This window comes from Echinops telfairi, unplaced genomic scaffold (genome assembly GCF_000313985.2).
Source record: "Echinops telfairi isolate 266 unplaced genomic scaffold, ASM31398v2 ScPeMD7_7420;HRSCAF=8458, whole genome shotgun sequence".
Lineage (NCBI taxonomy): Eukaryota > Metazoa > Chordata > Mammalia > Afrosoricida > Tenrecidae > Echinops > Echinops telfairi.
The window spans coordinates 30,325,530-30,346,782 of NW_022111320.1; the positions used below are offsets into that span (position 1 = coordinate 30,325,530).

Genomic DNA, 21,253 nt, shown 5'->3' on the forward strand with positions numbered 1-21,253 from the left:
CTCTCTCTCTCTCTCTCTCTCTCTCTTTCTCCCCATCCCTCAAGGAAAGAGAGAATAAATGAATAAATTCCAGGCTTGGGGTGTATGTGTGTGGTCACTTCTTTATTTTCAAACTGGAAAGAGTTCCAGCTTAATGTCATTTGCTTCATTGTTACTCTTGTCGCCATTTAAACGGGGGCCAGGCACTCTGGCAAGAAGGCAGTGCTTTGTGTGGAGAGTGGTTGATGAACCAGCCAGCAGGAAGCACTCACCTGCCTGCCAGCCAGGTAAAGTGGTTAAATTTTACAATCCTTAAATGCCTTTTGAAAGCATGAAATAATGCAAGAATCTAAAACCCAATGTAAACCCCTGCTATTAAAACTATGTATTTTACCTTATGAAGTAAAAAATCAGAAGTAAGTAATTTCCTGTTCTATCAGCTTACTAATTATAATGGCAAAATAGAAGGCAATTCTATGGCTGTAAAAACTCCAGGACATCACTCTGAAAATCACCCTGGATGTATTTTTGAAATGACAAACTATACAGACTGAAAACATATTTCACAAAAGCACATGGTGTTCAAATAAAACATTTATTTGCTAGAAAGAAATTTCTGCATTAATTATGTGTATAGGAGATATATGCCACCAACCTATAGCTCTTGCTCTACAAAAGGTAAAATCCATATACAAAAACAAGTCTTGAAAAAAGAAAGTCTAATTTTTAAAAATCATATTTAAAACCCATGCCAATTCAGGTAAAAACTGTGGTTGCTGGTGTTGATTATTAAAGATACTGTGTCTTTCAACTCAATAGGAGTTTTCAACATTAATTTTATTTTCTTTCTACATGTGTATCTCAAAGGAAATTCTATGTATTTTCAGCATTTCAAACTCAATTAAGGAGGTGCTTAAGATTCAGCTTTCTTCTTGCTGAAGTTCTGAACAAAACCTTGCAGTTGGTAGTTGTCAGAGTGCATAAAGCACCTTGTTCATTTACAAATCCATGTTTTCTCCATCTGAGAGCAGAAAGACTTGAGGATGTGGAAAACAAGAGTGGACGTTAGGAAATCTTAGCACCTACTCTCTATGGACTGCATTGCTAATTCCCATCTACAATCACAGCTAAACTATCAGTTACTATACAAAGCATTTGCTTCATCTCAAAGAACCTTCTAAGGCAAGTGATAAGCAACTTTACCAAGCTAGACAGGTCTGAGGTGGCAGGAGCAGGATTGAGACCCAGGCATTAGGAACCAGTCAGTGTTTCTAACCACTGTGCCCTCTTGCCTCCAAGCATCCTTTTTCTCCAAACGAAGGAAAGGAAGACTCAGGTAGGGAGGGATTGAGTGGGGGTGGGGGAGGAAGGGGGAGAAGGCAGGAGGGGGCAGGGAGGGAGGGAGAAGGAAAGAGAGATACTTTAAAGATACACAACAAGTCCTCCCTGGTGTTTTTTCTTCTTTATTTAGGGAGCAGCTGTACCTCTTCACTACAGTGTCTGCCCTCTGACTTATTTTTAGTCCACACACCTCACTGCTGCTCTGGGTTAATGACCACCTCCCCTGGCCACGCATCACAAATCCACATTTTATTTGCAGAGACATGGAGCTGATGGGCTGAGTGGTATTAATTTTAAAATGTAAAATTTATGTTGTCATATATAAGCATGGAATAAAACAAGCACAGATGGCCTTTCTGCATCCAGCATAGTTAGCCACACACACACAAGAGATAAATCTAGATAGGAATGGTAAAATGATGCAACTCATTTCAACTGAAAATTCTACCTCCAGTATTTTACATTTCAGTTTTTTGGCAAAAGAGGTCCCCTGGTGCATGGCGCTTGCACACTCCATGTGGAGGGTAACAACTGTGTTGTTGTTGTTAGTTGTCACCCTACCCATACCACTGCCATCCCATTGATTCCGACTGACAGCGACCATACAGGATGGAGCAGCACTGCTCCATAGGGTTTCTGAGGCAATACATCTTTACAGGAAAACACAGTCTCGCCTTTCTTCCACAGAGAGGCTGGTGGGTTTGAACTGCCATCTTTCAGTTAGCAGCCCAGTGCTCAACCCACTGTGCCCCCAGGGCTTCTTAGGTGCCATCCATTCCATTACAATTCATGGCGACCCCAGGTGTGCAGAGCATAACTGCTCGGGATAGTTTCCAATACCCTACATGTAGACTTTCAGAGGCAGGTCTCCAGGTGGGGTCATCAGGAGACCTTCTCTGAACAGTAGAGCACTGAGCCAGCTTCCCACCCAAGGGCTTCGGTAGGTGGCACCAAACAGTGCACAGGGCAGATATTCCATCAGAATCCCTTCTCCTGACAGATATACAGCAGGGGAAAGGTCTCTCTCTCTAGTGGGATCTTCTCATTTCAACGAGCCCCCTCCCCACCCACCGTCTTCATTCTGATCCCAAAGATCTGAAATAAAAAGCGCTCTTCTTTTTATTTAAAAAAAAAAAATTCTTTAAAAAATTTCCAAAGACAAAGAGATATATTCTGATTTCACAACAGGTTACTAGTCTATTATTCACCGTATGGTAATCAAGGGCCTAAATTTCAGAAGTGAAAAATGTTTTCCTTGTAATTAAAAAGCACAACCAGGAAAAATTTGCCATTTGGAGGGTTTTAAATTGCTATCCAGGCCTGATGGAAAGTGTCACTCATACCTTTTCTCCCGGAATTGTTTCTCCTCCATGTTCCCCTTCACACTCCTCTGGGCTCGCAGTGGGCTCTAGTGCTTGCTGTAGCATTTGCTCCAGTTCTTTGAGTAAAATTTCCGCCTCAGAAACAACTAAAGAGTACAGCATAAAAAATTAGTATAGTAAAAAAAGGCTACAGCTTAATTAATTCAGAGTAATTCATAATATTAATCACCTAGAAAGAGAAACTTTTTTAAACATCACAAGACCAAAAATATGTATTTCCTATGATTTTTACATACAGATGCGGTTTGATACAAAACTATTATGAATTTTTAGGAATCTCTTACAATTCTTCCTTGAAAAACGTTATATACTTGTTATGTGTAGACCATAAACTATCTGTGAAACCTCAAAAACTCAAAATATTTTATTTATGTAGAAGGGCCCGGGTCACTATGTGGGATTGAATTGAGTTTCCTTTTTCCCCAAAGAAACGTTGAAGTCCTGACTTCGGGTAGCTGATTGGACACCGTTTGAAGATGTTGTCAGTTAAGAGAGGGTGAAGTCCTGTTGCAGGAGGATGGACCCTGCTCCCATCTGAGTGATGTCCTTGAGGAAGAAAAGACCATGTTCAGGAAGACGAGACTCTGGGACACAGGCCGTGGGACAGCAGTTACGCAGCAGCACCGAGGCAATGAGAAGCTCAGAGAAACAGGAAAGCAGCTTCTCTAGCAGGGGTTCTCAACTTGTGGGTCACGGCCCCTTTCACAGGGTCGCCCGATTCGTAACAGGAGCAAAATGACAGTTATGAAGTAGCAATGAAAATGATTTTATGGTTGGGGGGGGGGGGTCACCACCACATGAGGAACTGTATGAAAGGGTCACGGCATGAAGAAGGCTGAGAACTAGAGCCTTAAGCAGGGACACAGTCCTGCCAACATCTTACATGGAGACAACTAACTTCCAGAATGGTGAGACAGTACATTTCTAAGTTTCCTGATGGGTGGCATGTTGTTATGTTACCCTAGGAAACTAATACAGACACCAAAGTATTATTTATAGACTAAGGGTTGACATCCCTTTCCTGTAAAGGGCAGGAAGTAAATATTTCAGGTTTTGTTGGCCAGATGGCTTCTGTCACAACTACTTACTTCTGCTGTTACTGCACAAACCATGGCTGTGTACATAAACAAATGATCATGGTTATGTTCCAATAAAACTTTATTTATGAAATGGGTGGCCTATGGGCTAGTTTGCCAATTCCTATTATAAACTGTTACAGCTACTGGTTAAAAGAGGAAGCTGCATAGCTAAGTAGCTAGACTGAACAAAGTCATGTTCATTTTTAATCCAAATATGGATATACCTTAATTGAAAATCTTATATTAAAAATACCAATATTATATAAGTCGTTTTTGTATTACTGTGTGACATAGGCAAAAACCTAGCAATTCATTTAAATCAAAAATACCCTTTCCAAAATAAATGAACAAAATCCTACTTTAATTCTATAGATGCAGCTACTGATCACCAAGAAGTCTCAAAATTCCTATTTGTAATGGAACAAAAAAAATACTCAGTTGATATAAGGTCTCACTGAAGTAAAAGTCAAGGAAAAGCTGCCCCATGCAGTCTGCTGCCCTAGACCTGGGAGACAGATGGCGCACCCGAGAAACCCCTCCAAAGACAACATGACTTGGAGGGAAAGGCTATGAGTAGGTGCCCTTTTATCTTCCATTCTGCTTAACAAAATCTGACTATCTCGTCTTATTGTCTGTGTTCATTGGCAGGTCACCAAAAGTCATGCTAGGTAGAGAAGCTGAAAGTGCATGCAACACGAAAACACTCTAGCATCCGATGCATGTTAGAACTAAAATATTACTGACGAATATGGCAGCATTTTTTCAGCAATTATATGAATTTTTAGTCATTGTTGGACATACTTTAAAATGTATGATTAATGATTTTTAGGAAGAATGCATATGATATACATGATATGTATATCACATGATATGATATACACACAATTCCTATATGTGTGTGTATATATCCACAGATAAACATTTACACACATTCCTATAGATTAGCCAAGTTATAGGGGGAAAATGAACTAAAAAAGGAGAAAGAGTTCTTATGCTGTTTCCTTTCTTCCATTGCAAGTGTCCAAATATTATTAACAACCCCTATGTTGATAATTTTCTTTCACATGTCACTTATAAGAAAAAAATTAATTCTGCCTAAAATTTAACTAAATAGTAGTGTTAAATAATGTACTAAATAGGAATACTATTTACTGTTAAATAAAGTCACTAGAGGTTATGAAACAGATTTATCTTTCTTAATTGTCATTATAGCACTGGAAAAATAATTTTTAGTTTATAGTTTTCACATTATAGTTATGGCTACAAAAATAAGTTTCTGTCTTTGTATTGCCAGCTCCAAGCTGTTCTATATAGTCAGTCTACCAATATTTATTTTGTGCCTACTAAGGGCAAAGGACTAAAGAGAATAAGCACATATTAACAAACCTTCCTGACCATAGTTTCTTCGCAGTCCATTTTAGGTTTCCTCTACAAAAAATTCATTTCAAAATAAGAAGCTTTCTCATAAGCATTTACATACCTTAGGACCATTTTCTATGGTTGAAAAAAAATGAAACAAGCAAATAAAAACTATAATCGACATGCAAGTTGTATTTAGATAGGCTTGTGGCCTTGGTTATTAGTAAAGCCTAAGAAAGCAGAGTATGAACTATTGAGTGTCCACAGCCATGGTATTCAAAATTTGTTGGCTGGAGAGTTTATTTCTTAAAGATGGGTTAAATGCCATACACACTGTATTAGAATGTCCTACAGGAATGTACAGGAGCCTTGGTGATGTAGTTGAAAGTTGCATGTTGGGCTGCTAACCACAAGGCCAGCAGTTCAAAACCACCAGCCTTTCCGTGGGATAAAGATGAAGCTTTCTATGCTAGTAAAGATTTACAGTCTTGGAAACTCACAGGGGCATTTCTACTATCAGTCAAAATCAACTTGATGGCATTGAGTCTGAGAGAAATGTGCATTTGTATTGAAGCAATTTTGTTAATGAAATCAACTCGCTTCCATAACTAAGATTTTGTATTTAATAACCTGTTACTTAATACACAACAACTGTGGTCATCTTCCAACTGACCTCTCAGGTCCACTCGCCCTGTGCTCTCCTACTTTCCAGTCTGAGTCTATGGGCATTGACACTGACATGTACTGCACTGTGGAGAAGACGGATTTTGAGCTATGCTATAAAAAAAATAAAATGGGGCACAAGCATCTTTATATTTCTAAAGCTAAGCTTAAATACAATCAATTTATGATAATGAATGTCACTGCTGAATCACACTGCAGGTCCTTTGATTTCAAGCGGTCTGGAAAACTATTTGTACTGCCTTTTGATTAAAGAGTAGGCAAAGTAATGGATGACTTAATAAATTAACCGGGGTTCATAGCATCACCTTAACTGATGTCAAAATCTGCTTCCAGAACAATCGGAAGTTTGCTTTTCTAAACAGGTATTCCTATATTGTAAACTGATGGAGTTCAAAAGTAATCCTCAAGAAATAAACACATAACATTAGCTTTGAGGTTGCTGGTACTCAAGCAACCAAGGAAACTGCTATACTAAACACCTCGTTTACTTTTAAGAATTTGTGTGACCTTAGAAAGGTCACAGAAGTTCAAGAAGTTCACGGAAAAATCAAATTAAAAGATAATGGAATTTTGCTACAAATATTTTGTCTCAACACTCTAACACTCCCCCCACCCCACACACCTTGTACAATGTCTCACGTATTAATTGGGTCTAACTATTAATAAAATGGGACAGTTGGTTATCATCATCTTTATTATTATCATAGGAAAAATTTCATATCCCTAGACTTTGGAAAAAATTAGCTATGGGGACAATAAAAATTATAATATTCATGACAGCAATAAGTTTTTAAAAGCAGACATGTGCCACAAATAATTATTTCTTAAATCAGGCATCCAAACCCAAGAGGCAAGAGAATTTTGGGAATGATGAGGGCAACAAATGTATAGATGTGCTTTATACAATTGATCTATGTATTGTGATGAATTGTATGAGCCCCAATAAATTGATTAATTAAAAAAAAAAATCAGGCATCCATACAAACTTTAAATTATAAGAAGGTCTCCTACAAATAAGGAAACTATTATTGTACAGTCATGAGCGCAAACTTTAAATATAAGAGGGCATTCTACAGATAAGGAAAGTAATATTAGGAAAGATTAAGTAGCTACTTAATTAGTTATCCTCCTGATCTCTTAATTAAGGGAGAGAGAAAGAGAAGCTATAGTTGATGTCTAAGGCTTTAGAAATAACATGGAAGAAGCACACCAGCCTGTGCAATCACGAGGTGTCAAAGGGATCAAGTATAAGGCATCATCAGGACAAAAAATCTTACCATAGTGAATGATGAGGGGAATATGGAGTGGTGACCCAAAGCCCATTTTTAGGCCACTGGAGATCCCCTTGCAAAGGGGTCTTGGGGAGGAGATGAGCCAGACAGGGTATGATGTAGCAATGATGAAAAATACAACTTTCCTCTAGTTCCTAAATGCTCCCCCCCCGCTCTGACTATCATGATCCGAATTCGACCTTGCAAGTCTGGCTAGACCAGAGGATGTACACTGGTACAGATAGGAACTGGAAACACAGGGAATCCAGGGCAAATGATCTCTTCAGGACCAGTGGTGTGAGTGGCGATACTGGGAGGGTAGAGGGAGAATGGGTTGGAAAGAGGAAACTGATTACTAGGATCTACATGTGACCTCCTCCCTGGGGGACAGACAACAGAAAAGTGGGTGAAGGGAGATGTTGGACAGGGCAGGATATGACAAAATAATAATTTATAAATTATCAAGGGCTCATGAGGGAGGGGCTAGCGGGGAGGGAGGGGAAAAAATGAGGACCTGATGCCAGGGGCTTAAGTGGAGAGCAAATGTTTTGAGAATGATGAGGGCATTGAATGTACAAATGTGCTTTACACAATTGATGTATGTATGGATTGTGATGAGTCGTATGAGCCCCTAATAAAACAATTTAAAAAAAAGAAATAACATAAATTGAAATTGGGAGACTTCACTGCACCAGGGAGTGTGAGGCACACAGGTCCCCTCTTGCTGAGTGGCCGGTTGGCTTGAACTGTGAACCTTTCAGTTAGCAGTCCAGTGCTTCCCCACTATGCCACCTGGCCTGCAGAAATGTGGGGAGGGGATCAAAACTTGGAGGGCTATCATGAAAAGAAACTCCCTTTCAGGAAGATAATCAACTTTGTAAAGTACACAGTTGAATAGATACTCCTCCTGTTTACTTGCTCACAATGGGAAGATGACAAACCCAGGATCAGGATAACTTCTGAGGCTTTCAGAGCCATAAGGACTCTGAGACTCCCGAAGGAGCTTCCCTCCACCTGGCTAGTCACTGGGATGCATTCATTCATTTTACTCCAAAGATTCGTTTCTGGTTCATGAATGCCTCCTGGCTACAGTGGTTTCCCCTGCAGTGTTCCTTCTGTGAGCAAGCAGTGGGAAGGGTCCTGAACTTTGGAGCCCTCTGCTGAGGTGCCAGGGGCTCCCCTAAGAATCAGCTCAGGAAGCAGTGATGGAATGGTACCACAATTAGTGGGAAAGTAATGCAGAATTGGTTAGAAAAGGGATTAATAAAAACAACAGAATGGAGTGGTAGTGTAAAGAGAGATGGGCGGAGGTGGGGGTGGGGGAGACTAGTCCATGGAGAAAAGAATAAATTTGATAACTAAAACAACTTAAGTCTGGTAGGGAGTGTGTTACATGTTTGGATGAGTTGCTTTTGCGTGTGCACACATAGATGTGGTTTTATGTCTAGCTTGAAAGTACATACGAGATCAAATGCCTAAATTCTCAAGAGTCATGGCAAGTCTCAAGAACTAAGGCTCAGCTCTCAAGAAAACGAGGCAGGGAGCTTGAAGTTACTACTCTGGGTTATTCCATCTGTTCTTGGGTTGCTTTGTAGCCCAAAGCAGTGCAGTGCCACAGCTCCTACGCTGGCTGCCACAGAGAGGGTACATGGCCCCGCTAATGCCTGGGGTTAACAGGCTTTCAAAGCTCTTTGCAAGGCTGCTAATGTTCCACCCTTTTAAATAAGCATTTGCTTGCTTTGCAAGACTATTGAAAATGTGGGAAGAGTGAACCGCTTTTGAGATGTAAACTGTCTCTGCATTTGACTTTCACCCTACTGTGCTCTAGTACTAGTGGGACAATTCAGCTGTAAACCCCAGGCTCCTTCTCTCTCTCTGGAACCCCCAGTGCTCCAGTAAATCTGGAATGAGGAGGTCTGGATTGAAGCGTCTGGTTGTTGGGAATGCCTCCCACACCTGTTGTCAACCTCAGTAGTACCTCCTTCAAATAAAGGAAATAAATTGTCTGGTGAAGCTTAGATAAGATTTAATGTGTGGAACTAAAAACCTAAAGACAAAGAGTTCAAGTGTGTACATCAATGTCAAACACTTCTCATTAATATTTTTCATACATTGTTACCACAAAGACGATAGCCAAGAACGGGGTTGTTTCTGGTTTTGGTTTTTATTGTGAAATTAAATACTGGTGAAAGAACTAAAAGTAGGACAGGTCTTTACATACCCATGTTTTCCTTTGATAAGGCATCATCTGAACAAACATTTTCAAAGGAACCTTTTAAAATAGCTTTCCTAGAAAAAGAATTTGACAGATTTAGTTTCAAAAGATCAATCAGGTATATTTAAATAACCACCCATGGATATTTATTGGTAATTGTAGATTTTGAATACATATTTCCTGTTCTTGAGATACTCTGGAGATGGGGGGATGTTTCATACAGTAAGGAAGGCAGCATGACTCAATGCAAAAGAAAAATGTCAGAGGCCCACTACTGGGAAAGCATGATGAAGGCACTAAATAACGTTACGTAAGATCCATACCCTCCTCCCAAACTCCGAGTTGTACTCTCATTCTATGGATAAAGAAATGGGGAGTCAAAGAAATTGAGACATTTGCCAATACAGAAAAAAAAAAGGCTGTTTTCAGTTCTGTCAGACTGCAAGTCCATGCTTTTCCCACAATGTCATACTGCTGATGTAAGCAGAAAATATCTATTAAACTCATTTGCTCTAACTATAACAGCTTTTAAAAGCGACTTCTCTAAGTTACAATTTGTTTTGCCTGCTAAATAGAGATAATTATTATATGCCTCCAACCTATTGGGGTGGGTGGGGGGGTTACTATGAACTGTTCCTGAGATAAAGCAGTAAAAGATATTTTAGAAAATTGATTCACTTTCTGAAAATGACAAAGAAGGAATACTAGCCATGCAAGACTTTGCTTTTCACTAAGACTCTTTTTAACACAGTACTGATTACCACTCACTAAAAAAGTAAGCGAGTAAATAAACCGTATGGCTGGATAAATGACAAACATTAAGACTTGTCCTCAGTGGTATATTAGTTCATCATAAAGGACTATGTCTGACTTGTATTACCAATTTTAAACAAAAATGTGTTTCTCATCTGGTAGCTCTAAAAATAATCATCATTGGAAGTTCTGATTTAACAGATTTCTATAAGTATAAAACTTTCTTCATACTTCTAAAGTTTATTTTAATTTTTAAAGAAAATTTTATTTATATTTCCTTAAACAAACAAAAGAATTTGGGGAAATGTCTTGTAGTAATTAAATTATAAGAGGTTAAGTTAAAAAGTATTTCTACTAGAATTCCCTTGATGGTTTCTTCCAAACAAAACATGTTTAAATACATCTCTGCCATGAGCAGGTAGCTGCAGACAAATTCTCTCAGCAATACACTTGTCTTAATCTTCTTAAGGTGCCTTCTAAATTACAGTCCAATCAAAAGAGTGGCTTCTAAGAGGATTTGCTGGCCAATGAAATTCAAGGTAGAAAGGTCAGCTCCAAAGATCAACTATTAGAGTGGAGGAATGGAGTCTCAAAAAAAAAAAAAAAGCCTTCCAAAAAGGTCATTTTAATAGTTTTGTTTTGCCTCCCCCCCTACCCAAAGAACACAGAACCATCACGAGGGCTTATAATGAAGTCTTTAAAAAGTTGAAAACTAGATCTGTAAAAATAATAATAATAAATAAAAGACCAGGAAAGTAATGCCAAGGAATTTTTTTTAACCATGACAATGCACTTGCTCTTTTTTCCCCCCAGGGTAGTAAGGGCTATCCTAAAAGAATTTCATTGGAAATCTTGCCCCATGCACCCTACAGTCCTGATCATGCCTCTTCAGAGTTTTCCTTGTTCCTCAAATTCAAAGAACATGCAAATGGAACACAATTTGAGTTAAGAGTGCTCAAGCTGCTGTTTGACCACAGAATCCTTAAAAGGAAATGTTAGAGAGATGGAAACACTGCCTTCAGATGTATATAGACAGAAATGGAGGGTGTTTTAAGAAACACTAGCTTCATATTTTTGCTTAATAGGGGTTTCTATTATTTTGTCCACCACTTGTCCATCAGTTAGGTGAACTGTGGTGCCTTGGGTGTTGCTGTGATGCTAGAAGCTATGTCACTGGTATTTCGAATACTAGCAGGGTCACCCAAAGTGAATAGGTTTCATTGGAGTTTCCAGACTAAACCAGACAATGACGAAGGACTGGGCTCCCCACTTTGGAGGAAGAAGCTACTGAAAACCTTATGTGAGGCATTTGCAAATACTGAAAACCTAAAAGAAGGAAGCAGAATATTGTCTGAGATACTGCTGGCAGATAGGCCCCTCAGGTTCAAGAGCACTTGAAACGTGACTGAAGAGCTGATGGTTTTCTTAGACGGGACTCGACCATTGTGACGTAAGTTGTAAAGGTAAAGCTTGTGGGAGTGGAGCCTTTGGAATCTTCATTTCCTGATGATACATGAGTCAAGGAAAAGAGAAACAGCTGCAAAAATCGTCTACTGATTGGAACTTGGAATGTGAGAAATATGAATTTAGGAAAATTGTAAGTGGTCAAAAATAAAATGAAACACATGAAGCTCTATATCCTAGGCATTAGTGAGCTGAAATGGACTGGTATTGGCTATTTTGAATCAGAAATTCATATGATTTATGATGCCAGGAATAACAAAATCAAGAGGATGTGTGTGGCATTCATTGTCAGACAGGATCTTGCTAAATCCATCATGAAGTACCATGCTACCTGTGATCAGATTATAGCTATCCGCCCTCAAGGAAATCTAATCAATACAAATATTATTTAATTTTATGCATCAACTACCAAAGCTAGTGATGAAGAAACTGAAGAATTTTATCAACGACTTCCATAGTAAATTGTTCAAACATGCAACATGCATATGCATTAATAGAATTGATGATTGGAATGCAAAAGTTGGCAACGGAAAAGTAGTTGAAAAACATGAACTTGGTGATAGAATTTTGCAAAACCAACAACTTGTTCATCCAAATACCTTTTTCCAACAACACAAAAGGTGACTATACACATAGACTTCCCCAGATGGAATACACAGAAATCAAATTAACTACATCTGTGAGAAGATACAATGGAGAAGTTCAATATCATCAGCTAAAACCAGATCAGGGGCTGACTGTAGAACAGACCATCAATTGCTGATATGTAAGTTTATGATGAAGCTGAAGAAAACAAAAACAGTCCACAGGAGCCAAATTATGACTTTGATTTTATCCCACCTGAATTTTGAGAACATCTCAAGAACAAATTTAATGCAATGAACTCTAAAGACCATCGTTTATGAAGAAAGCGAAGGTCATTAAAAAGACAGGACAACAGAAAAGTGGGTGAAGAGACGTCGGACAGGGCAAGATATGACAAAATAATAATTTATAAATGATCAAGGACTCATGAGGGAGGGGCGAGCGGGGAGGGAGGGGAAAAATGAGGAGCTGATGCCGGGGCGTAGGTGTAAAGCAAATGTTTTGAGAATGATGAGGGCAATGAAGGTACAAATGTGCTTTATACAATTGATGTATGTATGGATTGTGATAAGAGTTGTATGTGCCCCTAATAAAATGATTTTTAAAAAAAGACAGGAAAGAAAGAAAAGATCAAAGTGGATGAGCAGAGACTCAGACTTGCTATTAATCATCAAGTAGCTAAAACAAATGGAAGAAAGAATGAAATCAAGAAGCTGAATAGAAAATTTCAAAGGACAGGTCGAGAAGACATAGACAAATATAAAGAAATTGCAAAGATCTAGATTTAGAAAAACAAAAGGTAAGAATGTGCTCAGCCTATGTGAAACTGAAAGAACTCAAGAAAAAAATTCAAGTCTTGAGTCGCAATTTTGAAATATTCTATAAGCAAAAAAATATTGAATGATAAAGGAAGCATAAAGAGAAGATGAAGAGAATACACAGTCACTGTACCAAAAATAATTAGTTGACAGTCCACCACTTCAGGAGGTAGCATATGAGCAAGAACCAATGGTGCTGAAGGAAGATCAAACTACGCTAAATACATTAGCCAAAAGCAAAGCTCCAGGAATTAAAAGAACACTCACTGAAATGTTTCAGCAAGCTGATGAAGGACTGGAAGCACTCATTCATCTATGCCAGGAAATTTGGAAGACCAACTGACTGGAAAAGATCCATATTGTGCCCATTCCAAAGAAAGGTGACTCAACAGAATTCTCAAACTACAGAATGATAACACTGATTTTGCACACAAGTAAAATTTTGTTTAAGATCATCCAACAATGATTGCAGCAGTATATCGCCTGGGAACTGCCACAAATTCAGACCAGACTCAGAAGAGAACGTGAAACAAGGGATATCATTGCTGATGTCAGGTGGATCTTGGCTTAAAGCAGAGAATACCAGAAAGATGTTTACTTATGTTTCATTGACTATGCCAAGCATTCGACTCTGAAGATCATAATAAAGTGTGGATAACCTTGAGAAGAAGGGGAATTCTGGACCACTTCATTGTGCTTATGAGGAACTTGTACCTGGATCAACAGGCAGTTGTGTGAACATAATAAAGGAAAACTGGATTGTTTAAAATCAGGAAAGGTATGTGTCAGAGTTGTATTCTTTCACCATATTGTTCAATCTATATGCTGAGCAAACCATTGAAGAAGCTGACTTACATGAAGAATAGTGTGGCATCATGAATGGAGGAAGGCTTATTAACAACCTGCAATATGTATATGGCACAACCTTGTTTGCTGGAAGTGAGGAAGATTTGAAGCACTTACTGATAAAGATCAAAGATTGTAGCCTTCAGTATGGATTATAACTCAATGTGAAGAATACCAAAATCCTCACAACTGGACCCATAGGTAACATCATTATAAATGGGGAAAAGGTTGAAGTTATCAATAATTTTGTCTCAGTTGGATCCACAATAATGCTCATGGAAGCAGCAGTCAAGAGATCAAATGATGTATCACACTAGGTAAATCTACTGCACATAGATAGTCTCCTTAATATAATGAAGAGCAAGTGTGTTTCTTTGAAGACTAAGGAGTGCCTGACCCAAACATAGTATTCTTCATCATTTAATATGCATGTGAAAGTCTGACACTGAATCAGGAAGACTGTAGAAGAATCAATGCATTTGAATTATGGTGCTGGAGAAGAATATTGAAAGTCCCATGGACTGCTAAAAAGACAAACCAATCTGTATAGGAAGAAGTAAGGTCAGAGGGCTCCTTGGAGGTAAGGATGGCAAGACTTTGTCTTACATACTTTGGAAATATTGTCAGGAGAAACCAGTCCCTGGAGAGGGACCCCCATGCTTGTTAAGTGGGGTGGTGGTGAAAAAAAGGAAAGCCTTAAACCAGATGGGTTGACAGAGTGACCGCCATAGGCTCAGGCATACGAACAATTGTGAGGTTGGCACAGGACTGGGCAGTGTTTTGTTCTGTTGTGCACAGGGTAGCTATAGGTCAGAGCAATATTTTTTACTTACTTGAGTGTGTGTGTGTATCTAAAAGGACTTAACAAAAGTTCGTGGAAATTTTCCATTATTTTATTTCTACTTTTCCATGTCTTTTGGGGCCCCTTGTTTATACATATATATTTAAAGAGAGAGAAAGAGGGAAGGAAGGGAGAAATTCATTGTATCATAATATTTAAAAATTTTAAAGAGTATACCTTTTCCTTTTTCTAAATTTAGGCCTTTTCTCTTCAATGTTGGTCTTGGAACCTTGCATCTGTAAAACAACAACAAAAGATCTGCGTTAAGTCACCTAATCACTAGCTCAACTCAGTAGAACAATGGTCTTACATAATCCAGCTTAGCACAAAGGGAAATTCCGGCTCATAACCCAAAATATCACGTATAACTTCCACCAAACACCTTAGGATTGCAACTGAATTGATTTGCTCAACTTCGGGAAAATGGCAGAATGGTCTCTTATCTCCAACCTCTACTCACTTTCAGAAACATAAAAATACAAAATAAAGCAAAATTTAAGTTTTAATACACACCAGATCTGTAAAGCAAGAAAATAAAATGATTCATATGCTAGAAATATGTGCAATGAATAGTTATAGGTGGGCACAGACATGATGGAGCCCAGAAGGAATTTATAGATAGAACGAAAAAGTCTTGGAACTATAATTTTAATGTCTAAGCAATGGCAAATGACATATTTTGGGGTCCATACTAGTTAGAAAGATATATTGAAAATGTTCTCTAAAGCACTGGGCCTTAAAAAACTTTATGCATGAAAAAATAATTGGAAAAACCCGACTTACTAAGATAGAAAAGCAAAAGTTAATATGTATCTATCTAGGGAACTGGAAAAAAGAGAAAGCAGCAATTCTTTAAAAATGAAAACATCAGGGCTATACCATGAAAATAAGAAATTAAAATTTATGCTTCTTGAGCATTCCAGAATTCCCAAATCAAATAAGTAGCAAAAAAAAGTTATCCAGGATCTCTAAAATCACCAAATTCAGAAGTAAACACAAAAGACACAATTAATATACAGACATGTTCAGAATTTCTAACACCATTAGTTCAGAAATGTTACACAAATTTTCAGGAAAATAAATTTTGTATAGTTCCATATATATATATATATATATACATAAATATATGCAAAATACATTTATCATAAAATTAAAAATATATTCATCTTCTAAGAACAATAAGCCCCAAACCAAACTCACTGCCACAAAGTTGATTCCGACTCATTTTCCTTTAGGAAAATAGATAAAACTACTCCTATGAGTGTAACTCTTTAATAGAGTAGGAAGCATCCTCTTTCTTCTGAAGGACTGTAGTGTTTGTCAGACTGACATGGGATGTCAGGAGAGTGGTTATCCTTGGAGGCGGGGAGCAGGCGTAGAAGAGAACATAAGGACATTCCTATGGTTTTGGAATTTGTTTCTTTAGCTGATGCCAGGGGCTTAAGTGGAGAGTAAATGTTTTGAGAATGATGAGGACAACGAATGTACAAATGTGCTTGACACAATTGATGTATGTATGGATTGTGATAAGAGTTGTATGAGCTCCCAATAAAGTGATTTTTTAAAAGTGTTTATTTTGTAAAATTTCTCCCACCTGTACTTATGATTTATACTTTTCTATATATTTATATAACACTAATAAAATGTTAAAATTAGTATCTTTAAAGTTGCTAAAAACAGAAACTATAATGAACAAGGTCCAATTTCTATAACATTTGTGACAAATAAAATATAGAAAAAGATTTCAAAAGAGGAAAATAAAATCAGCAAAATTAAAATTCAGTAAATGATTACTAACACTAGCAAGCTGCCAATAATGGGAAGGAAGAAATCATAAATTTATTAACATCAAATGAAAATGAGAGCTCAGCATAGCAAAGCATATGAACTATAGGCAAAACACTACTTTTTTTAATACTTTACATAAAACATACAGCCTTCAGTATGGAGAGTACAATTCAATGTAAAGAAAACAAAAATCTTCCAACTGGACCAGTATAAAATATCATGATAAACAGGGGAGGGGGATGGCAACCAGGTAGGCATCTCAGGCTAGGAGCTCCCTGAGACCAGGGCCTAATTCAAGACCTAATCCATCCGGCCTGTGCCACCTGGCTGCTGCGATCCCCACTGCAGCTACTACCACCCTGGGGCACTGCGCCCTAGTCACAGAGCCCTGAGTGTGCCAGCTGCTCAGCAGAGCTTTCCACAGCCCTGGTTTCATAACCCAAACAACAGGAGGCCCTCCCACTGCCCAGTGCAAGATCCCTCCTCCAAGATCGGCACTCTCCTCTCTGCCTTTTCCTGGCCCTGCACACTAAGCTGACAAACGAGGCTGGGACCACTTTACCACCCACCCGCCCATGGTCCATAGTGCCTCTAGCCAGGAACAGACCACCCCAACTCACACTGCAGCTACCACCCCAGTCGGCCACCCACGCCCCAGCCGCCCAGCGAGGGCTCTGGCAGCCTCAGCTTGATACCCAACAGCCCAGTGCTCCCCTGCCCTCTGCTCTCTGGGCAGTGGAGCCTCTAAACTGAGAGACCCAACTGTGGGCTCTTTCCCACCCAACTGCCTGCCTATCCACAGTGCCTCTAGCTGGAAACAGACTACTCTGGTAGTCTACCTGTGCCCAGGTCAACGCACTCCAAACCCACCAGCCACCCAATGGGGGCTCTGGCAGTCGTGGTTTGATACCCCAAGGATCCAGCACTACCTCCCCCTCTGCTCTCCTCTGTGCTGACACACTCAGCTGGGCCCTCTTTTCCCACCCACCTGCATGTGCCTATAGCTGGGAACAGATCATTGCAACTCCCACCACAGCTAACACTTGAGTCATCCACCTGTGCCCCAGCCACTAGGCCTCAGCTACCATGTCCCAAGCTCAGCTCAGAGGTTCCTGCAGCTACAGTTTGAAAATTAGGGGAAATTGTTTTTTTCTATATAAAAACGCTTTCAATTCTAATCAGTGGTCCTCTGTGTAACTTTGAACTGCAGAACTCTGTCCATTAACATCCTTTAACATAACAAGGTAGCCAGAGCTAACCGTCAGAGCACAGCCTAGGGTTTTTAACACCTATTCTTAATTAAGACACACAACAAGATAGGAATGGTAGGTAACTTCCTCAAGTTAATACAAGCTACCTATGGAGAGCCAACCTCAAACATCATAGTCAATGGAGAAAAGACTAAAACAATCTCCCTGAAAAAGGGGACCAGACAGGATCGCCCTTGTCCCCACTTCCATTCAACATCATACTGGAGGTCCTAGCTAACAACATAAGACAGCGGAAGGACATTAAATGTATCCAACTGGGAGAGGAGGAGGTGAAACTATTGCTATTTGCAGATGACATGATTCTATACATTGAAAATCCCAAAAGCTCCATAACAGGAGTACTGGCAGCAATAGAGGAATATGGAAGAGTGGCAGGATACAAGATCAACAAACAGAAGTCTATTGTTTTTCTATATACATCGGACAAGATCATGGAAGAGGAGATCAAGAAGGCAGTACCCATCACAATAGCTAAGAACAAATTGAAATATCTAGGGATATATTTAACCTAAACCCATAAGATTTATACAAGGAAAATTTCAGGATGCTACTACAGAAGACTAAAAGCAACCTCCACAAATGGAAGAATATCCCATGCTTGTGGATCAGAAGACTCAATATAGTAAAGATGTCAATTTTTCCCTAGGCACTCTATAAGTTTAATGTTATCCCGATTCAAATACTAAGAACTTTCAATAAATGGGGAAAAAAACTGACCACCAATTTCATATGGAGAGGGAAGAAGGCCAGAATTAGCAGAGATCTCCTCAAGAAGAAGAACAAAGTCAGAGACTTCGCCTTACCTGACTTTAACACCTATTATACAGCCACAATGGCCAAAACAGCATAGTAATGAAATGATGACAGATACTCAGACCAATGGAAAAGGTCAGAAAACCCAGAAATAAAACAATTAGCATATAGACAACTGATCTTTGACAAGGGCCCAAAAAGCATCAAGTGGGAGATGGATGCCCTCTTCAACAAGTGGTGCTGGAAACAATGGATATCCACCTGTAGAAAAATGAAACAAGAACAAACTCAAGGTGGATCACAGATGTAGAAGTAAAACCCCAAACTATCAGGACCATCAATGAAGGAATTGGGACAACACTAAGAACCTTGGCTCATGGAACAACGCGTAGACTAACTGTGATAGGGAAGAGTACATACACAGTGGAACTTGAAATCAAAAAGTGGTATATACTAAAGATAAAACACCTGTGTGCATCAAAAGACTTCAAGAGGGTAGCAAGAGAACCCATAGACTGGGAGAGGATTTTTAACAATGACACAACAGACAACAGGCTTATTAATCAAAATCTACAATAAACCCCCCGAGGAAGTGGGCAAAAGACCTCAACAGAAGTTTCACAAGGGAGGAGACGCAAATAGCCAATAAACATATGAGAAAATGCTCTGGATCATTAGCCATCAGAGAAATGTAAATCAAAACAACCATGAGATACCATCAAACACTCTTGAGGATAGCCCAAATCAGAAAGTCAGAGAGCAACACATTTTGGAGGAGATGTGGCAAGATAGGGACTCTCCTCCACTGCTGGTAGTCTTATAGATATGTACAGCCTCTGTGGAAAGCATACATCAAATGGAAATTGAGCTACCTTATGACTCAGCTATCCCTCTACTGAGCATATACCCAGAAGAGATGAGAAATGATCCATGACTAGTCATCTACGCTCCAATGTTTATTGCAGTACAATTCACAATTGCAAAGAATTGGAAAAAACCTAAATTTCTATTGATAGATGAGTGGATCAGTAAACTCTGGCATATACACAAAATGGAGTACTATGTATCACTTAAAAGCACTGATGATTGCATGAAGTACATCATCTCATGGGTAGAGTTGGAGGAAATTATGCTAAACAAAGTTAGCCAATCACAAAAAGACAAGAACACTATGAGTCCCCCGAGGTAAGTATAATCAGCACAATAGGTATAGAAGAAAAGCCATTTCTCTCACACTATACGGGTTAAAAATATACACAATCAGTTGGAGGTCAGACCAAACCCAAGAAGGTACATGTTATTCTAACACAGAAGGGAAAATGGGGGAATGGGGACATGCGGGGAGCAGGGTACTAACCCACTCAGGGGAGAGTATTGGTTATGTCTCCACAGAAGTGGGAGTGTGCATGCAGACCCCACCACAGTGCACCAAACCCCGAGGGCAATGTAACCACATGGAAAAATGCATGAAAAGATTGGGCTACCAGGCAGTCCCCTATCAGAGCAAAACTGACCCCTCCATAGAAGTATGTGGTACAGAGAACAACAGGAAACCTACAGTTTGGGGAGCGGGGCCATCACGCCATGGCCACGTGGAAGCAAGCCAAGAGGAAAAAGAGAAGGGACGGTAGACCCCATGTCTGCACACCAGTCCTGGAGTACAGCGTCCCTGCGTGGAGCTGCTAAGGCACAGAGAGGACTGTGGCCAACAATAGCTCAAGACTTATGGTCCCCTCACTGGAGCATACTGTAACAGAGTACAATACTGGGGACACGTGAGGGGAGTTAGTTTAGTCGGAACCCCCGCAGTGGGGTGAACCAAGAAGGGAGCATAATAGATCAGCAATGGGAGCAAAGGAAAGCCACAAAGTCCCTAAAGAGTCACCAAATTAGACCTCAGGCTAGGAGGGGCAGCTTCCGGAATTGTCTCAGGACCAGGGGGAAGACAGTCATAAAGGTCAGCAGACCTGGAATTATGTATGTTCTTGTTTTGTTTTGTTTATTGTTTTTGTTTTCCTCTTTCAATCTTTTGTTTTCTTTTTCCTTTATTTTTTTTGCCTGTTCTTGTTTGGTTGCCTACTTATATAAGATAGGCATGGGAAGCAAATTTGAGGAGAAAGCAACTGGATCAACAGTCCTGGAGGGACTTGGGGAGAAGAAGGCGGGAGAAGGGAGCAGTAAGCAAACAATGCCATAGACAGGGAACACCTAGGGAATTAAAAACAACAAAAATGAGGATATAGAGATCCTGGGGATGTGGGAACAATAGCAATCTAGCTGAAAGGAATTACCAAGAGGCAGAAGTAGGGCAAGCATGATGGTGGGGCAGGAGGAAAGTAAAAGGAAACAGAGGAGCGATCTAGGAAGCAAAGATATGAATAGAAGTATACGCATGTACATATGTAAAAATAGGCCCATGTACATATATTTATATGGCAATTCACTGAGGTTGTGGATGGACTTCAGGCCTCTGCTTATGCTCTCCCTCGACGTAAGAACTCTTTGCTCTAACAACTTGGCATTCTGTGATGCTCACCCTCCCAGAACAATCGCTGAAGATAAAATGGGTGCATAAGAATATGTGGTGAAGAAAGTGGATGATGTGTGGCTATCAAATGAGAAAGCAACGAGGGTCTTAAAGGCTTGAGGTTAAACAAACAGACATCTAGGAGAGAAGCAACAAGCCCACATGGAAGAATCACACCAGCCTCTGTGATCATGAGGTGTCACCAGGACCAGGTAACAGGCATCAAAAGACACAAAACAACAAACAAAAAACATATTGTTGAGAATGAGAGGGTCAGAGCAGAGACCCAAAGCCCAT

General features: G+C 39.5%; 1 protein-coding gene across 1 annotated transcript in view; it reads right to left on the reverse strand.

The window, feature by feature from the left end:
• ZCWPW2 (zinc finger CW-type and PWWP domain containing 2) overlaps positions 1 to 21,253 on the reverse strand; it is a 149,510-nt gene that overhangs the window by 2,268 nt on the left and 125,989 nt on the right. The window contains exons 6-8 of the mRNA XM_004704036.2: positions 14,795 to 14,853; positions 9,317 to 9,384; positions 2,664 to 2,788 (exon numbers count right to left, since the gene is read on the reverse strand). Coding sequence (XP_004704093.2) covers positions 2,664 to 2,788; positions 9,317 to 9,384; positions 14,795 to 14,853 — 252 coding nt within the window. The remainder of the gene's footprint in view (positions 1 to 2,663; positions 2,789 to 9,316; positions 9,385 to 14,794; positions 14,854 to 21,253) is intronic.